This window comes from Hyaena hyaena, unplaced genomic scaffold, assembly GCF_003009895.1.
Source record: "Hyaena hyaena isolate Hyena2069 unplaced genomic scaffold, ASM300989v1 scaffold_195, whole genome shotgun sequence".
NCBI classification, from domain to species: Eukaryota; Metazoa; Chordata; class Mammalia; order Carnivora; family Hyaenidae; genus Hyaena; species Hyaena hyaena.
Window position 1 is genome coordinate 2,235,319 of NW_024080827.1, and position 20,365 is coordinate 2,255,683.

At 42.4% G+C, this 20,365-nt stretch overlaps 1 protein-coding gene across 9 annotated transcripts in view; it reads right to left on the reverse strand.

The window, feature by feature from the left end:
- Positions 1-20,365, reverse strand: part of LDB2 (LIM domain binding 2) — a 391,400-nt gene that overhangs the window by 238,277 nt on the left and 132,758 nt on the right. For all 9 annotated transcript variants that reach the window (XM_039241544.1, XM_039241542.1, XM_039241543.1 and 6 more), the window contains exon 2: positions 8,816-8,918. In XM_039241544.1, the coding sequence (XP_039097475.1) occupies positions 8,816-8,918 (103 nt within the window). The remainder of the gene's footprint in view (positions 1-8,815; positions 8,919-20,365) is intronic.

The following is a 20,365-nucleotide window of genomic DNA, read 5'->3' on the forward strand; positions in this document are numbered from 1 at the left end:
TGCAATGTGGACTTTGGACTTAAATTTAGGCAGGCTTCGACCTGCACTCCCACCCTCTATTGAGGTGTTTCATTGTTTAGGTGGGGCTGGTGAGTACATTTGCTGAAAACAAACAGAGGCAAGACCACTGTGAATAACAGGAAAGGGTAAATCTCTTAGACTTCTTTTCATATGATGGGACATGCTCACTTTGCATTGGAGCTGTTTTGGAATTATCAAGATTTCATATTTGAGAATAAACTGGGATACTTGAAGGATCAAGTATGGCTCTCAGATTTAAGAACGAAAACACACAGGATACCTAGTTAATTTTGAATTTTAGATAAACAACAAATAATTTTGTAGCATAAATATGTCCCAAACATTGCATTTGTATCCATACATTTTATCTAGCAATGCTATCTTTAAGATGATGAGTAAATTGGAGGTAAAGAGGATTCAGTGAGATGTTTCTCAATAATTTTTTGTTGTGTGAAACATTTATTTTCTTTAGCTCCCAGACAATAAATACCTCTAGCACTTCCTGCCATTGTGATAACGAAAAAAATTGCCACAGGAATTTGAGAAACCAAAAAACTCTTGGTTTGAGAACCACAGGAAGGACATAGGAATAAGAATAGGAAAGTATTCCATGAAACCAAGAATCAGGAAATGCATGTGTCAGGATCCCATAGGTATCTTAGTCACACAGTCTCAAAAACAACATATGATGTCCATTTCCTAGTTAGTAACTCATTCAGACCTCCCAACTAAGTTCTCAAAGGCAGTCAGAGGCCTGACATGCTCAAGTCTATGTATTTGACAGTGAATTTTAACCCTATGAGGGAAGATCCAACAGTCATCCCAGATTTCTTAACAGTTTGACATCGAAAGGGAAAATTAAAAGTCACCAAGTCCTAAAGATCAATTATAAATACAATGCTAATTATACCTTTAACTTGTATAGCACTTTAAATTTATTCAAAACACTTTTCTGTCCATTAGCTCATGTGACCATTAGTGTGGTACTTATTTATTAGTGATGAGAGAATGTAATGTCTGCTCAATCTATTGTTACTGTCAATTTGCCACTGTTGATATCATCAATTTGAAACCACAAATGGTAAGATATTCCGTCTCTTTTTCTCCCTTTCAGAAGTCTGTCTGTTCATCTATCAGTTGTGAGCTTTCTCTTAAGCCTTTTTTATAGCTAGTCCTAGATTTTGTATGAATGTCACAAGAATATTTTCTTTTTGAGTTACTTAGTTGATTATGTTAACTTAAGGTCAGAGTTTTAAATAGAACGAAATCAAAAGTAAATGGAAAAATTTGTGATGAACTGTCTTCCTTTCAAAAATTGTCTGTCTCTTTATGACAATGTCTGGCAAATAGCAAAAACTTGTTGAGTTCTGAATGAATGAATCAAGGAATGAGTGCAGGAGCAAATGAATTTCAAATGAAAGTCTGCTTTCATCCTAACTTGATTTACTCCAAATTTTGCCAGCTTAATAAAGACTGCTATTTAAAAGGGTTACATGCTAAAGTCTTAACTTCAGAGGCTAGAGCTATCCAGAAGCCATTTAGTGCAGCTCCATGCAAAGGAAAGCGTTTTTAGAGTCTTCTGAGACAAAAACATCTACATCAGTATTAAACAAAATGCCACAGTCGTCCAGCAACTAACCATCACGGCTTACTCTGAGTAGGTGCATTCTTTTCTCTAAGATATAGGGTTGTGGGTTTTTTTTAAGCTTATTTATATATTTTGAGAGGGAGCGCAAGTGGAAAAGGGGCAGGGAGAGAGAGAGAGAGAGAGAGAGAGAGAGAATCGATCCCAAGAAGGGCCCCATGGAGCACAATGCGGGGCTCTATCTCATAACCATGAGATCATGACCTGAGCTGAAATCAAGACTCAGACACTCAACCAACTGAGCCATACAGGTGCCCAAGTGTTCAACAGCTTCTTACTCCCTGAGCAAAATAGAGGATGGCAATCTTAACCTTCACTGGACAGGTTATACTTGTAATAATTTGGGACTTGTTTGTTTAAATCACTTCTGGTCAACTTTTCTCCCAAATGGTCTTTAAATTCTTAAGGTTTCTGTGTAGAAAGAAGATAGGTCTGATCTGCTCAAATCCCAAGTTTTCCCTGCTATATATGCCAAATGACTGAATGAGTAATGAGAACTATCCTCTATTTTAATTCCTTTTATTTATTCATGCAATAAATATTTATTGCATGCTTTCCCTGGGCAGCACTAAGCTAACGTTACATGTTATTTAATCTTACCTAATCTTCACAAGTACTCTCTGATGTTGGCATTATTATTATTTTAATGCTGCAGGTGAAAAAACGGAGGTGAAGATAGTTTATGCAGCATGCTTAATGTCCTGTCACATGCCTACATCACACAGCTGTAGGGGAAACAAAGACTCAAAATGAATCTGCATGGATCCAAAGTCCATGATTTTGATCTCTATCACCATAATTTTTAAAATGATTTTTTAATGTTTATTTATTTTTAAGAGTCCCTCTCTAGAGAGAGACTGAGCATGAGTAGGAGAGAGGAAGAGAAAGAGGGAAACAGAATCTAAAGCAGGTCCCAGGCTCTGGGCTGTCAGCACAGAGCCTGACAGGGGCCTCAAACTTATGGACCATGAGATCATGACCTGAGCCAAAGTCAGACACTTAACTTAGCCACCCCGGTGCCCCCATAATTTTTTTTAATGAGGAGATTTTAGGGGTGCCTGGATGGCTCAATCAGTTAAAAGTCTGATGTGAGATCAAGTCATGAGCTCATAGCTCATGAGTTCAAGCCCCACGTCGGGCTCTGCACTGACAACACGAAGCCTGCTTTGGATTCTTTCACCCTCTCTCTCTCCCTCTCTCTCTGCCCCTCCCCTGCTTGTACCCTCTCTGTTTCTCAAAAATAAATAAATGAACATTTTTTAATGAAGAGTTTTCTGAGAAACAAAATTACTTTACTGAGGAAGATCCCAAGGACCAGCTAGCAGATGTCTCTTGAGAAAGCACAGGGTTTTTTTAAGTACCAGCTACATAAGCCTGTGCCTTTCAGATCTCAGGTGAACTGTACAGAGGTGCTATTCATAGAAAATACACATGCACAGATTCTTGCCTTGCAAATCCCTTCTCCCCATGTGCTGTAGTGCATGCTCTTTGTAGGTAACTTTTCAAAATGGCCACATCTGTGCCACAGTAGTTATTAAATGCCGTGTCGAAACGCCTATGCATATATTCAAGGAGTGGTTTTCTCAGAAATACATTTTTAATCATGCAATATGATATTAGGGAAAGAGAAAGTTGAGGAGAGAGGGGAAATGCTTTCAGAATTCCTATATAGCAAGCACAATAAAAACACAGCTGGACGAAGTGAACCAATAAAAAGCAGGAGAAAAATAGTAACCAGAGATAGTGAAGCTACTTGAGCCTCATAGAATTTCTCTACCTTAGGGGGACACATCCAAATACACAACACATAAAAACACATATTACAAGACAGCATTGAAGAACTTAGTCAATATCGCAATGCTACCAGAGTTTCAAGAGAAAAAAAAAAAAGAGTCGAGGGGAGATGTGGGAAAGAAAATGTTAAGGAGAAACAGCAAATGTAGAAGGGGCTCCACAGAGGGGCCAATTGGCGGGTCTTCACAGTATCAGTGGGACTGGGTGGCTGAGGAAAACAAGAAAAGAATGATATGGAGGATGATAAGTCCTGAAACAATTTTCTTTCTTTGTTGTTGAGTGAAATGTACCCCCAGCAGCCACAGAGAGAAAAACAATGGTCTTTGGCTAATGTGACTATGTAAATAGTCATGCCAGACATCCTCAGTCCAGACAGAATATGGAAGTCAAGCTGAAATTGCAAATATGTGATAGAAAATTACTGGGCCCACCAACCCCAAATTACAAACCGTAATTAAAGGAGTAACCACAATTTTATCTGAACTGTCTTGGATCTCAATCTAGAGTCAGCAATGCACACATTAGAATTCAATCAAAAGATGGCTATTTAAGGACCATTTTCAAGGAGGTGGAAAGTGCTGAGAACTTTATATACATCACTACATCAAGCCTTCACTTGTCACATGAGGCCACTGATGCTTAGAAGGTGATATACACCAAACCACACAAGTAGTAAAAGGCAAAGCCACGTTTGAGCTCAGGTATCAGACCCAAAGCCCCTGCCTGAACCCCTTTCCTTGAAAAGAAGGCCAATGGGAAGTGCCCTGAAACACGATGGCAACTTAGTAATTACATCACTTTTTACCCTAATGTTCAAGGCAATGCCAACCTAGACCTGGTTTAGTGTTTGGAGTCTTCAGCCCCCGGAAGTACAAAGCCCCACACATTCTCAATCACCCTTCCCCTATTTCCCTCCTCCTGAACATAATCTACATACCAGACATAACAGTGAGTTTCTGTAGTTGAAAGCTGGAGAGGATGTAGTCTCTTCAATGTTGCATTTCAGTAGAAACTGCCCATCAGAGAGGTCATGTGTCTTCCAGCTGACCTGTGAGTCTCTGCACATTGAGCCCACTTGAAAAACACCATGCGAATGGTAAGCTTCTTCAAGACACAGAAGCTATGGTAATGCTGGGGCCGTGCATTGTTTTCAATAATAATAGTGCTGGGGGCGCTGGGGTGGCTCAGCCAGTTTAGCGTCTGACTCTCGATTTCAGCTCAGGTCATCATCTCATGGCTCATGAGTTCAAGCCCCACATCGGGCTGTGCACTGACAGTGTGGACCCTGCTTCTGATTCTCTCTCTCTCCCTCTCTCTCTCTGCCGCTCCCACTTGCACTCTCTCTCTCAAAATAAATAAATAAACTTAAAAACAAAGAATAGTGTTTCAAATGATCTGAGGCTCTTGGACTGCATTATCTCACTTGATTTTCACTCCAAGCCAGTGATGGTAGTATTACATCTTGCAGCTGAGGAAATGGAGGTTCTGTCCACCAATCAAAGTACAAACTGATATCCAAAATGCTTGCATGGGATCCCCCTGCCCTTCCTGCTACATGGTGCAAACTCTCGGGCTCTCCAATGTCATGAGAGTCAGGAGAACTTTTGTCTTTGCACCTCTCCCAGCAAAGAGAGATATCCTGAATGCAGTGGAAATGCATATTTCCTCAGGTGAAGAACATGGCCAACGTGGAACTGGGCACAGCCTGGGTCTCAGGAGGGGCTTACTAGTACCATTACCCAAAGGGGGCTTGTGATGGTCACAGAGGGAGAGAATCATGTGAGACATAACTCCACGATGTGCTCAAAAAGGACTGGAGGAGTAGAAGTGCTTGCTGGAGGCTCACCGTGAGTGATCAACCTGAGAATGATCGCTTCTGTGCACTTAGAGAAGGGAGACAACACACCGCTCAGGACGTAGAATTATGAAGTAAGTGTGCAGAGGGCCTTTAGAACTCCAGTCCTCTGCTTCCCTTGCCTTCCCTGTCAGCTAAGCTACAGTAATTATCTGTGATTTATGTTCCTGGAAATGTGTGAATTGACAAATCCATTCCTTTCCCTTTAGCTATGGGATGGTGTGGAGATGGGAAGGGCAGAGGGAAGGTGCCCTGGCTTTGACTTTGGAGTCAAACGGCCTGAGGCCCCAATGACTCACCAGCTGGGGCTTCCTCCACCAAGTTTCCATTTTCGGAAAAGGTGCTTTGCAGCTCTCACGATCTTTAACTACCGATCTGTTGACAAAGAGGGAATTGCTTGTCCCTGCTTTCTTCCCCACTGGAGATTCCATGCCATCCACAGAGAAGACTACCTCTCGGAACTGCTCACTTCTCCAGCTGCTGAGGAAAACCTTCCTGAATCTTCCACAAGGGAGGGGCAGGGACACACAGCTCAATTTCATGGTCCAGTAACCTTGTGCACCTGGCACCTCTCGACACCACCCTCACCCCCAGTCTTCCAGAGAAACATCAGCAGTTTCTACCCGCCTCAGTCATATCCTACCTTGGGGGTAAGGCAGGGTAGGGGGGAGAGGGGTCCCACTCCACTCAGGAGAGGAAAGGGCTGAAGACCAGGGTGGTTGAAGGAACATGGTCAATACAGAGGAGTTTCTGAGAGAAAGAGTAATAGATCTCAGAGCATAATGATTTCCTGAATTATTATCTCGTTGGTTCCCCCCCTCACTACAAGTAGATGAGACAGTATCTTACGGCCTATTTGAAAACACCAGCAGACTGGTGTGGGTCATATTCTTCCCAGTTTAGAAAGTCCAGCAATCTAGGTCAAGGAATCATTTGGCCAACATTCTGTTTGGTGTTATGAACTTTTCCCCAAATGTCCCTTACTCACTCAATTATTCATTCAACAAATATTTACTGAGCATCTATTACCTACAAGTCCCACTAATAATCTGAGAATTCAATAAACAATACGAAGCTTGTGTTCTCAGAGAGATGACATTCTAGTAGGAATGGTGACAGACACCAAATAAATAAGCAAACACATACTTCAGGACTTACTATAGCGTGGAGGTCAGGTATCTTAGGGCCAGAGGGACCCTCTAAACACACAGAGATGCAAAGAGAGAAGGAAATTTTATTTTTCCAGTAAGGGCTAATTAAACCTCATCTGGCATATTTCTTGGTACCCAGGATAAATGTAATTTGGGGGAAATTCTTTACGTATAGAAATGTAATAGCCAAGTCTTGTTTTCTTTCTCAGAAACACAAGGCTGTCAGCCTCCTAGGAGGCTTCAAGGGAGAGCTTTAGCCTCCAGTCCAGGGCCAGCAGGTGTGTTCCCAACCTGGCACGGACTGCCTAGTGCGCGCATGGGTTAACGCGGCAGCGCAGCGCTCAGAGCCCTGCATAAACAGTGTGCGTCGGGCGCTCTAAGCATCCTTCATCTTCCCTGTCTCCCCGTCCTGGGCTGTCAATCAGCTGTCACTTGTCCGCACATCAGCAGCATGTGCACATCACCAGGCTGTCAGCAAAGCAGCTGATGAGACTCGGCTCCAAACTGTCAATCATCTTTGTTTCTCTTCTCTGCTCAGGAAATATTTTGGCTCACAGAAACAAAGAAACCTGGACAACAATGGCGTAGAGTCAGGCATTTGCTCCTGTGCGTGGATATCAGTAAGATCCTAAATGGATACTGATCATGTCTTACGCTCAAATGGTGGTGGTGGGAGGAGGGTGGGCAGAGGGAAGATCGAGCCCTGTTGTATCAGTACAAGCTTTAGAACTGTAATTCTAGTTCCCTGAGCAGACTCTGATGGATTCACAAAAAAAAAAAAAAAAAAAAAAGCAGAGGAACATAAAACAATGATAACTTGAAGTTATCTGAGCTTATGCCTCAAAAGAAAATAAGAAGGCTCAGAGGATGGATGACTGCATGGCTCGAAATTATTCACCATTGATCAGGCAGGCTTTTGGGAAGAGAGTAATTGTTGGATTGCTGAGTTCATTTATCTCCCGGGACTTCTGAAACAGCAGCTTCTCTGCACCCGACTCTTTTTCTCTCCAGGGCATGAGGCTGCGTGGGGGCACCCACACAGAGGAAAGCAAGTTAACTCTTCAGGACCCCACAAGTTGGGCTTACCAGTGCTTATGACAGGAGTCATTAAGTTGAACACAATGACACTCTGAAACAGCCCACTGTCTGGCATACCCACAGCCCCTCTCTCCCAAAATACTTATTAGAGACGTCCCACGCCCTTAAAAGCCCACAACAAAGAAATCTAAAGAGATGCTCCTGGCAAAGAATTCCAACTGGGCAGCGAGTTCAAGTTGTCCTGTTCTCTCCACCTTGCCGCTTGGGCAAAATCACCATGCCAATATTAGCATAATTAATCAGCCTAGCATATAACAGGTCCAAATACCAGTAAGTTGTCCAAAGTCCTCTAAAGTTTAAAAAAAAAAAAAACAAACAAAGCTCTAGAGGCTTTGAAATACATATAGCAACAATCAGATCTTTTCATCATGTTTATCACGAACCTTATTATCTAACAATTGCCCAGCGCTCTGGCTTGACTTGTTCAGACATACGGTGGTTGGTTACATCATCATCTCCGTGTTTGTGACATTTGGGACATTTTACTGTCTGACAGATCCTTTCATACGTGCAACGCTGATTTCTGAAAACGCATCTCTTTCTGATCTGACCGGACATTAATTGCTTTTGTGCTGATGTATCTTTGCCTCTTGGTCTTACAGCACAACTAGCAAATCTGATCTCTGACAAGTTAGCTGAACCTAATCAGGACAGATCAGCTGTTACCCAAGGCGCCACAGGCAGTAAATTGAGGATCTTTACAGAGTTATCACTCTCTGGAAAGACAAGGAACTATAATTCTGTCAACACTAATCCCAAACTGTATGCTCAAACCCGCTGTGGCCTCCCCTGCCCCTCAGAAAAGATAGCACTTGTCAAATAAATACCTGAGATAATTGATAAGAAGAAATTAGAAGGATATGGCTGATATAGTGACTGTGAGGATTTCTTTTTTTAAAGGAACCTTCAGAAGCAGAACATTGGGCCTTAAGTGCCAGCTGTCAAGGATAAAGGAGGGTCACAGGAAAGAAATGGATGGAAACTTCGCAATCCAGCTCCCACTTATCATTGGGTGATTTGGTTCATATTTGTCTCACTCACTAAACAGGCAGGTGCCCAAACATCGTAAGCCTCGAAGGAAAGCTCTCACAGCCGCTTCTGCCTGCCAACCCTGCGACAATGCCTTGATCGGAAGCGAGAGCCTCGTCAGGAATGGAGAGGTTACTGTCAGACTGTCAGCCCTGAAAACCCCTGTGGTTTTCTTACAGGCGCGAAAAGAAGGACTATTAGAAAAATAAACTGCTTTCTTACTGTATCGCTTTGGTCCATCTTCCAAACAAAATGAAAGGGTTAATGTGGCGTCATCTTCAAAAAACTCAGTGGCAAATGCGTCCCACCAGAGGTTGTCGCTATCCTGCAAAGAGACAGATCATGGTTTTTAACAGGCAAGAACAGAAAATATCTCAAAAGAGGAAAAGGAAAAAGGAAAGAAAACCCCAGTCACCACTCGCTTGTTACTTAGCATATGTGTGTGGGTGTTCTAGAAGGCGGGTGGGCGAGCGTGGGGTCACTCTTCAAATTAATTGCCTCAAATGGGGCCCAAATTCCAATTCAATAAATGAGTTGGTGCAAACTGAATGAAAATTAATTCCTGAGGAGGTATTTGGGAGAGATTTAATAAATGTACTTCAGAACACAATGTGACATTTTTTAACAAAAGGGTTTACATTCAGTATAAAATACATTCCACTTCTTTTTGTCTCTCTCTCTTTATGCTCTTTGATTTTACAAACGGAAACCATCATATCATGAGTAGGTTAAGGGGAGTACATTTTTTAACGATAATTAACCCCAAAAGGGGTGGGTGTGACTTGTAGCCGTGCCTTATGCAAACATTCCCACGAGATACGTGTTTGCTACGTGGGCCCATATAGATGATACAGAAGCATACACAGTTGCAGAAACACCCATAGCCTGCGTATGGATTGTTCTTGAGAGTTGTGTTAAGATTGTGGGCAGTATTGTTGCCTTGTTATGAACACGATTATTAAAAAATAGAGCAGTTCAGCAGAATGCAAACTATCCGTGTGAACTCAACAGAGTCTTGGGTTGAGCCTTTCTCTTGCTCATCCAGAAAACACTTTAACATTGGCCCAAGTTAAGGCAGTTAAAATCGCTGTTAATCATGAGGGGCCGGGGGGCTTCTATAACTGAATTATGCAGAGTGTCATATTCAAAAGGGGAAATCACACCTGGCTTTGTGCTCTAAGTCTTGCCCCATGTGCCCCCAAATACGTTTTTTTAAATTAATTAATTTATTTTTTATTAATAAATAAATTTTTTATTAATAAATAAATTTTTATTAATTAATTTTTGAGAGAGAGAGAAAAGGAGCACAAGCGAGGGAGGGGCCGAGAGAGAGGGAGACAGAATCAGGGGCAGGCTCCAGGCTCTGAGCTGTCAGTGCAGAGCTGGATGCAAGGCTCAGACCCATGAACCGTGAGATCATGACCTGAGCCAATGTCGGACACTTAACTGACTGAGCCACCCAGAAACACACACACACACACACACACACACACACACACACACACACACCAAAAATCTTAAGCACAATCTTTTTCTGAAGAATCACTGGTTAGTGCCAGATTTTAGGAGGGAATGCTCTGCAGCTGCCTGTCAGATGGGGGAAGGGCGGAGGGTTTCGCAGCCCCCCCCCCCCCTGCTGTGTTGCTGGCAGACATACTGCAAGCCTCTCTTCTTCCCTCTTCTTCCCGTTAAGTTGCTCTGCTTACGACAACATTAAGTTGTTGACACTGGCAGGCGTCAGGAATGAGCCTTCAGTCCTGGCAAGAATAATTAAAGGGCCACTGAAGATGGATGCTATCTGTTCCTTGTTTCAGAAAAGCAACCACTCAGGCAAATGAATTTTGGGGTCTCTTTTCTTTCTGGCTCCCGTCCAATCACCACACCAAAAGCCAACACTTTTCTTAGTAAAACACAGTAAATATAAAAGCGATTCATGGCTCCACATACAAACTACCTCACCCCACTTTTTCCCCCAAAAAAACAACTATTTATTGAGCACTTATTATGTGCATGCTCTCAGAGTACATGGCTGGTTGAGAGACTGGTTCTTCCCCTCCAAAGGCTCAAACCTACTAGCAGGAGAGAGCCAAGTGAGCAACTAACAGACAGCCTCCCGCCAGGCTGGAGGCCACAGCACAAAGCCTGTGTGTCGTGGAAGCTCTCAGGGTTTCCAGAAAAATCAGTGGGCTTAGAAGTAGAAGAAGCATCTGGGGAAAGAAACCCTGTCTGAGAGCCTGGGTACATTGGTTTATTTTATTTCAAATTGCTACACAGATGGAAAAAGAATAATAGTTAACATTTATTGAGTGCTTACCACATGCCAACCATTATTCTAAGTGCTTTATGTGTATTTTCCCTCTTACGTCTTAATACCTCCCTGCTTCGTTTTTTCCTTTCCCTTTCTCTCCAGTATAATATCATTTTCTTCTGAGCAGGGGCTCTGCTTTGCTCACTGCTCTATCTACCAGGTCCCTGAACGGCATCAAGGCTGTGGTTTTACTAAATAACAGTTGTTCAGTGAACGAATGAAGCTGCTCACATTATGTATACAGCTGCAGAAAGCAAAGTGCGGGTGTAAATGTAACTTTCCAAGTACATTCAGATATAGTGGTGCTGGGATTCTGACTCAGACCCTCAGACATCCGAGCCCCAGCCTCTGCCTGACTCCTTTCTCCGGCAGTCTTTGCTAAGGCCCGGGTTAGGATTTAGAAAGATGGGAGGGAGAGTGAAGAGGAAGCATTTTGTCTCAGATTGGTTTCTGCGTCCAGCTCCTTGCCTCACGGGCCTGCCCCTGATGTCAGGCCTCACGCCCCGGCAGACACTCAGCACCCTGCTTCGCACCAGGCAGTCCAGTGATACTGTGTCAGTGGCGGAACTCACTCCTACGAGCAAGCCTCCTTCCCAGGCTTCATCCCAACACTCCCTCTTCCCAGCTAAGTGAGCGTAAACAATTTATCTTACCTCCCTGAGCCTGCTTCCCGACTTGCAAGCAGAGAATAAGGATAACAACAGCAGAACGGTAACAATCTTCCTGCAGAGTACATGTGTCAACAACAACAATAGCAATGATCATCTTGCAAGGTTGGTGTGAAGATTAAACAAATTAGTGAGTCTAACGTGCCCAGCAGAATGCCCAGAACAGGGGCGCCTGGGTGGCTCAGTCGGTTAAGCGTCTGACTTCAGCTCAGGTCATGATCTCACAGTTCGTGGGTTCGAGCCCCGCATCGGGCTCTGTGCTGACAGCTCAGAGCCTGGAGCCTGCTTCCGATTCTGTATCTCCCTCTCTCTCTGACCCTCCCCTGTTCACACACACACACACTCTCTCTCTCTTTCTCTCCCTCTCTCTCTCTCTCAGAAATAAATAAAACATTAAATAATTAAAAAAAAAAAAAAGAATGCCCAGAACACAGTGAAGATCAGTAAAATTCTCCTTTCCTGACTCTTCCTTACCAGCTCTTTTTTATTTTTAATTTTTTTAAGTTTATTTATTTCTGAGAGAGACAGAGACAGAGAAGAGTACAAGCTGGGGGTGGGGGGGGGGGGCGTGCAGAGAGAAAGGAAGACACAGAATGCAGCAGTCTCCAGGCTCTGAACTGTCACACCACGGAGCTCGAACTTATGAACCAAGAGATCATGACCTCAGCCAAAGTCAGATGCTTACCTGACTGAGCCACCCAGGCCCCCCTGCCTTACCATCCTTAATATCATTTTTAAGGAGTGAGACAGTGCATGTTTTAAAGAACTACACCAAAAACGCGCTTTATAAAGCAGCCTGCTGATAAATCAAACATGTTTCCCTATCATTTCAGCTATTTGTATTGTAGCCCATTTAGCTGGCAATGACACCTGTCTGCAAACCAGTTAACACTCGGAACAGAAATGTGTTCATTCTCTTTTGCCCTAGTGATTATTCAAAGGCCAAATGACTAGATCAGATCCTGCACCCCCATTCCTTTATAATCTAACATGGGGTTTCTGGTATTTCTGCTAGAAAATGGAGCAGTGAAAGGGAAAAGTTCGGGGAGAACCGAGGCCGACCCGAAGTCACTGGGAGAAAAGGAAGGACCCGGGTTGAAACGAGGGGTAACAAATGCCAAGGAGCAGCCGCACAGGGTCCACATTGCCTAGACGAGTGAGTGTTGGGGAGAGCCGGGCATAACGATCCAAGAAGGGGACACGCCATTCGATTCAACCAAGTGCAATGGACATACGATGAATTGGGGTCTCGGGACAGGTGTGGCAGGAGTAGCTTACATCAGGTAACTATACACACCAGAAAATCAACTGGCTTGGTTCAGGATCTCAGAAGAACATGTCAAAAATAAAGATGAAATATGTAATTATGCAAGACACAGAAAAGGTACAAAATATGTATATTGGGGGCTGATGCGGAGGTCCGGCGGGGGAGGGGGGGCTAGGTAAATATTAGTGCTCATACCCAGTATTTCTAAGTGCTTTACACTTGAACTCCCTTCTATTCACAATTGTTCTGATTGCTACCAAAGAGCAGAGCTGGGAGCCTTACAGAGAACAGACGTCTTTAACCTCAGTGTCATATTGAACTTCATACATGTAAATTCTGCCTCTTATCAGCTGGAGGACCTTAGTCAAGTCACCTGACTTCTTTGAATCTATTTGCTCATGTATAACATGGGAATAAAAATTTCAGTGGACTCTAAGGACTGAAAAAGTAACTGCCTGGCATATAGTAGCTGTTCAATAAATGAAAGCTATTATTATTCATTATCGTTTCCTTTGACCCTTAAAATAGTTACAGAGAATCCAAATTTCAGAAGAGTTAAACTGAATAAAGATCAGACAGCTGCCAAGTAGTAAATCTAAAGTTCACTTAAAAGTCTGCCTAACTCTTCTATTTTTTAAAATTGATTTCCTTTTTTATAGCAGTTTTAGGTTCACAGCAAAATTATGAGAGGCTACACAGATATATGTTATATAGCCTGCCTCCCCCTTTCACAGCCTCCCACATTATCAATATCCCCCAACAGAGTGGTGCATTTGTTACAATTGATGAACTACCAGTCCATGATTTTCCTCAAAAAATTCTGCTTAAAGAGTGACTTTTCACCTTAAGTTGAAGATGAAGGTGGGTCACAAGTGTGGAAGAAGCAGCTGGCATCACCTAGAGGAAATTCTGCCTGAGTAGATCTCTGACTCGGGTGTTTTCAGATGTTGTACCCTTTTCCCCAACTTCATGACGTTCTCCTGAAAATATACTTCATCTTTGCACACCTCTTCCTTCCGTTTTGCTGCTGACTAAAGTTCCTGGCATCAGTTAGGAAATTTGGTGGAGGACATTTGCATAATGGACGCTAGGTATCCAGGCAGGCTAAACTGCAGCTACAAAGGCTTCTGAGAAATCAAGTAAGAAACCTCTGGCAGAGATCTGACAGTCCCTAGTGGTAGAAGCTCACGTCCATCTCATGCGCTGTGGACAATGATAACAAATCAGTCCCTCCATCATTCAACTTCATGTTGTCAGTCACCTAAAATGATACCAGCCTTGCAGAAGCCAAAGGTGCTCTGCTTGGTCACATGTGAAGAAGAAGAGGCCAAGGGAATATGAAGACAGACAGACTGGTTGACATTGTACCATTGTATCTACAGGCTAGCACTCCCTCCTCTTGACTGGAAACCTAGCACCATTTCTCTTTGGAGAAATGGAAGAACCGCAAAATCCCCAGTTCTCCTTTCAGAGCAGAGAGCATAGCCAAGTTTAGCAAGCTGACCAGTAGGAGACTGTGTAAGTAAAGTTGCCCAGCTGCTTAGAAGCAAGGATTCCAGAAAGAAGCTCACTACGTCAGAAGTTTGAAGGGGATGAGGTGTGGCTGATCACTCTGACTTCATGCAGGCGATAATCCCCTCAAGTCAGACTGACTTGGAGATTAGCCAAGAAGTGCCTTGAGGTTGAAGAGTAAGTCGAGACCAATGTTTTGGGACTTCCAAGTAGGGGCTATGGTCAATGACCTCAAAGGCAAACCAAGGGCCTGAGGTCTTATTCCTAGGCTGTGGGTCAGACATGCACATCAGTTACTAGCAGTTATAATAGATGTGACATTTGGTATATACATGGTAAAAGGCATTCCATCCAGGGGCACCTGAGTGGCTCAGTCAGTTAAGCATCTGACTCTTAATTTTGGCTCGGGTTGTGATCTCACAGTTCATGAGTTCCAGCCCTGCATTGGGCTCTGTGCTGTCTTAGGTGAGATTCTCTGCCTCTCTTTCTCTCTCTCTCTCTCTCTCTGTCTCTGTCTCTCTCTTTCTCTCAAAATAAATAAATAAACTTAAAAACTTAAAAACAAAAAGACATTGCATCCAGGGAAAAGCCATACACTAGTTCATTTTCCTGTGTGTAGCCAATGGACTTCGGGCAACTTACCCTTCTGATTCAAGGGTTCCTGGTTAACCATTGCTTGCCTCCCTGTCTTTGCCTAGGTTGCTCTTTTGGCCCGGAATATGCAGCAAATGCCAAGTCACAGTCTTGGGTCTCCTTTTTTTTTTTACCATTTCCTGTGCTGGGAAACTTCAAAAACTATGCCCCCGTTAGAACACGAATCAAATTATGATTGAATCGCTGCCTTATAATTGTGTAGTAAGTGGTGAGACACTTAGGGGAGGGACTAGGCATTAGGTATTGCCATCCTCAACAGAGCCCCCACTTGCAGATAACCCAGTAAAAAACAGAAAAATGGAATAAACACACAGAGACGCCATACCCACACCAATTCTTCCTCTACTATCGTAGGAATCTTGAGAGTCTACACTCAGTGGCCAGGGAACCAAGATGGCGTTCCAGCTAAGCCCTCTCTCTGTCACTCTCTGCTATCTCACTTTGTATCAGCAGATACACAGTCCATGCATGTGAGAAGTTCACACGGAGACAGACATTTTCTGTCCCCCACACGCACGTTGCCATTCTACTGTGCCACCTCGTGGGTATTTTTCTTGTCCCTTCCAGAAAAACGTTGGTTAAACAAATACACTTCACTGACTGTAACTTAAGTAAGTGAGGTTTTACCTTATATATATATATATATTTTCAAATAGAGAGTAGAAGATAATGTAAAGACCCATGGGCCCATTATCCAGAATTAACAATTATTAAAATGGTATCTTATTTTCCTTTTTAAAAGGAATTAAAAATTATACATAAAAATAAACGGCCTAGGTCCCCATACCCTGGTCTGTTGTTTTTTGTTTCTTTTTTTTTTTTCCTCCTTTCCCCCAGGCTCCCATAAACAACTGTCTCGTGGAGTTCATGTGGCTCTTCCTCTCCATCCTTCCCATTTATACACACACATGACTCCATTCATATACAATCTTATTTTATGGTTTTAATATTTTATTTAAATGCTATCATATATTATGTTCCTTTCTTTATGCTTGCTTTTTTTTTCTTCTTTTCATTCAACATTGCTTTTTGGAAACCTATCTATTTTATATATTACGGCCTCTTGTTCCCTTGTATAAGCTACATAGTAGTGCCCTGAATGCATGTAATATATTTTACTGAAGCATTTTGCTACTAATCTCGAGACAGTTTCTAATTGTTTTGCTATTACAACATTCTCGGGGTTAGTATCTTTCTAGTGTCCCTTTGTGCACATGTGTAAGTTCTCTGGCGCATATCTTTAAAGTGTCTGTGCTACGGCACAGCCTATATATTTGTCTATATTTTGGCTCTTACATTAGGAGGCCACTGTCCTTCCAAATGGAAGATTTCTGGTCTGACTGATGCATGAGCAAAGATGAAGCAAGGTGCATTTCTAAGCGATGTTTTTCCAAGTGGGATCTAATAAGGGGATCAATATAATTACAAAACAGAGTCTAGCCTGCCTGGAGAAGGATGGGCATCTAAACGTCCAGAGAAGATTTAATAATGGAATAATAATGAAATATTAAATTAAAAATGAAATTAAACTATTTGCCTATTATTCTCTTAAGACAGAGTGTGTCTCAGGGGCTTCATTAACCAAAAGGAAGATTATTTCTTGACTCCGACAGAAGGAAGAAAGCACAGGCTCTTCGTGGTCCTTCAGAATAACTCCTGAAACTGAATTGGCGTGGGAGGAAGTGGGGATCTGGCTCTGTGCATCCTACCTGCCACAAGGCTTCTGATCGAGGCCATGCCTTTTCCAAACAGACCGTTCCTTGCTGTTGTTTGGTATCTGAACAGTACATATTCAGTGTTTAGTGAATATTAATAAGGAAAAACTAGATTCTTTTCCCAAAGCTGGAAAATAACAATAGCACAGAGCAGCCTCCAGGTAAATAAAGATGAAATTAACTCAGCCGAAACACAAGAAAGGGGAGTGGTATCAATAATTCTCATATATTTTAATTAGGCAAAAGTGCCACAGAAGCTTTTCCACTCCAAATAAGTTCCTATATGTGTTTCTGTGATTAAAGTCCTTGGTCCTTTCGTCTCATCTCACAGGTGAGTCTGAGCACCACAGCAGCCCAATCATGTATCAGGATGAGAGATCCACTCAGGTCAAATAGCAGAAGAGAGACTTAATTACATTTAAAAATCCACAAAAGCATTTTCCTTCCACCCCAGATTCTCTCCTGTTCCCATCTCTGTCCCTCTCCACCAAACCAGGACCCCGGAGCGAAGGCTGGCCCCCGGCATCTGTAACTTAAGCACTGACAGGTTATGTGGGATTTTTGCCAGAGTAATTATTTTTCAATTCAACAATAATGAGAAATTACCATGGCAACCACTTGTCACGTGGCACACATACACCCCCTCCAAAGAATGAAACCATACATAAAGCATCTATTTCTTGAAAAATGTGTGTGTGGTTTTTTTTTTTTTTTATTAAAATAAACTTAAACAGGTCAAAGTGGAGCAAGTGCGTGAAGGGGTCTGGAAACAGGAAGATGAGAAGAGCGCTGACTTTCTTCAGTGTCTCGTGGTTCTAGAAAATAATGATGTCTTATAATTCTACCTCCTTGTACACATGCATGGACAGCACTCTATTAATTTGTATGTTACCATTTCGGCCACTCCCATTTTGCACATGTCCGCCAACCCCTCAGGAGACACTGGAGGGAGAATGATACGCTCAAGGACGGAGGGAGAGGCGTGTGTGACCATACAGGGTTTCCCTAAATTTCTTTGGCTGTCACACTCCTAAATTGAGACAGAAGACAGTAAAGGAGCCCAATCTCGTGCCTTTCCTTTTGTGGACGCCCCCTCACGCTAAGGGAGCGCAGGTCAATTATTTTCTCTAACTACCAAAGTCTTTTCACTTCTTTTCCTCAGCTGCTGTTTCTTCAAACCCGGGAGCCTTGCATCAAACCATGTTTATTCCAAACCAACCACATTTAATAACAGTAGACAACAGTTCCAGAGCACTTACTGTGTGCCAGCCGCCATTCTGAACGCGCTGAATGGTATAAACCCTGTGAAATTTCACAGAGACCCTGTAAGTCCTGCTAAGCACCCCATTTAATAGATGTGGAGACTGAGGCACAGAGAAGTTCAATATTTGCTTCAGAACACATGGTGAGTTCAAACACAGGGATGCTGGCTTTTGAGTTCACGCTCTTAACCACTATTATGATGTTCCTTCATCCAGAACAATATTCCTCAAGACATCTGCTGTCCTCTTACTTGTTTCAACATCCAATTAGTGCTAAGCGCACTGAATGTTTAGAGCTACCCCGCTTGAACAGACAGCCCAAAGCAAAGCTGTCCGCCACATCTGTAGAATTCAACATCGAGACACAGGAATAAGAGTAATAAGGAAGCATCATTTGCTCCAACCAGCTGCTAACTACAGAATCAGGTGATAGACATTCTAAATCCCTCCATTTTTAGTTTATCATTGCAGGACTGTTTTTATTCCCACGTCTCAGGTAGTGTGTTTTTCTTCTCTCCTGCCATCTAGGATTCTGCAATTAACTTATTGTTAAGTAAATTGCATCTTACTTAACAATAAACATTAGCAATCATTTTAACAGAGAAATTTTAAAATGCCATGTTATCAAATAGCAAATTAGATGTCTTGATAGAACATCTCAGGGTTCAACTCACAATGCAAGGCTTCCCTTCAGAAAGTGCTCCTTATTCTTCACTCTTCAGTGCAAGGGGAAACCGCCTTGGGAAAGAAGGGTATTAAAACAGGAAGAAAGACAAGACTTGGCAACCGGCAGATATGGCTCTTGAGCAAGATACATCAGTGCCTTTTCCTCCAAACACCTGGGAAAATTCATGTATTCAATCTTCATCCTTGACCTACTAAATCATTAATTAATTGTGAGCATTCCCAAGAGAAATGTGATTTACGATAATCTAAAAATAATGACTAAAATGGATACATGTTTTATGCACCCAAAGTCAGTTTTTTGTCACTAGACTTACCATAACAATAATAAAAGAATAATTTCCTTTTAAAGCTTGGGTGCCTGTAAGCTTTATGAGGGTAGTGTCTATATGCAAGTCTTGTACATGTATACAGAGTCCAAAACACTGAGCTTTTCCACAACAAATAAGGACTTGATTTTTTTATTATTTAAATTATATAATCCAAATATTTATTCAATGAATGGAATATTTTGGGGCACCTGGGTGGCTCAGTTGGCTAAGCTTCTGACTTCGGCTCAGGTCACAATCTCACCAATTGTGAGTTCAAGCTCCACATCGGGCTCTGTGTTGACAGCTCAGAGCTTGGAGCCTGCTAAGCATTCTGTGTCTCCCTCTCTCTCTGCCCCTCCCTGGCTCCTGCTCTGTCTTTCTTTCTCAAAAATAAACAAATATTTAAAAAAACAAGTAAAGAAAATATAAAGAAAACTAAGAATATTTTCAAAACTCTGAAGGAAAACAATAGTTCTCTTTTCATGGTTGTTGAACACTTCCACTCTCTGCTCACATGTCTGTGAAGAATTTTTCAAGAATATTTTCAAAACTCTGAAGAAAAACAATAGTTGTCTTTTCATGATTGTTGAACACTTCCACTCTCTGCTCACATGCCTGTTACACAGAGGTATTAAATATTTAATATGTGAATCAATGAAAATGCTATGGGTTTTGCAATGAATTATTTCTAGTCTTCAGAGTATCCCAATCAAAGTGGTACTTTCATTATCCCAATTTAAATGAGGAAACTGACACCCCAGGAGGTCAGAAAATGCACCCAGGTTCATAGACCAAGTAAGACGCAGCACTGGGATTTGATTCCTAATCATTCTGAGTCCTAGATATTTGCTTGTATCCATGGGGCTTCAGTACCTATTCTAATCTGTATTATTCTGGCATGAAGGGGACTAATGTTTTCACGATTAAAAATTTCCTGTTTTCCACTCCAACATTGAGATATGCCGCACTCTAACATATCAAAAATAATATACTGGGGACCCCACGCAAACCCACTCTGAAAATGACACAGTGAGGCATTACTCTAGAAGCAGGGGTGTCGCTGGTGGCCCATCTGTGGCAGTGAGCGCCATACCTCACATTACGTCACCTCGCCTAGGTGCAAGGGGTCCTGAGATGTGGCCTAATGTGATGAGGCAGCAACCTATATATCTCGAGAACAGCTCATCATAAAATCAGGCACAAGTTTTCTGTTCCAACACAAACACAGCAGGCAGAAGAACATTTCTGGAAATGCTTGAGAGATGCAAAAGCTTGTTTTTGTGACCTGCGCAATTGCACCTGAATCCAGTGACAGGAGTACTTCCTGGAGTCACTGCTAAAAATTGGAAGACTGGGCCAGGGCTGAGGCATTAGGGAGCCACTGGAAAAAG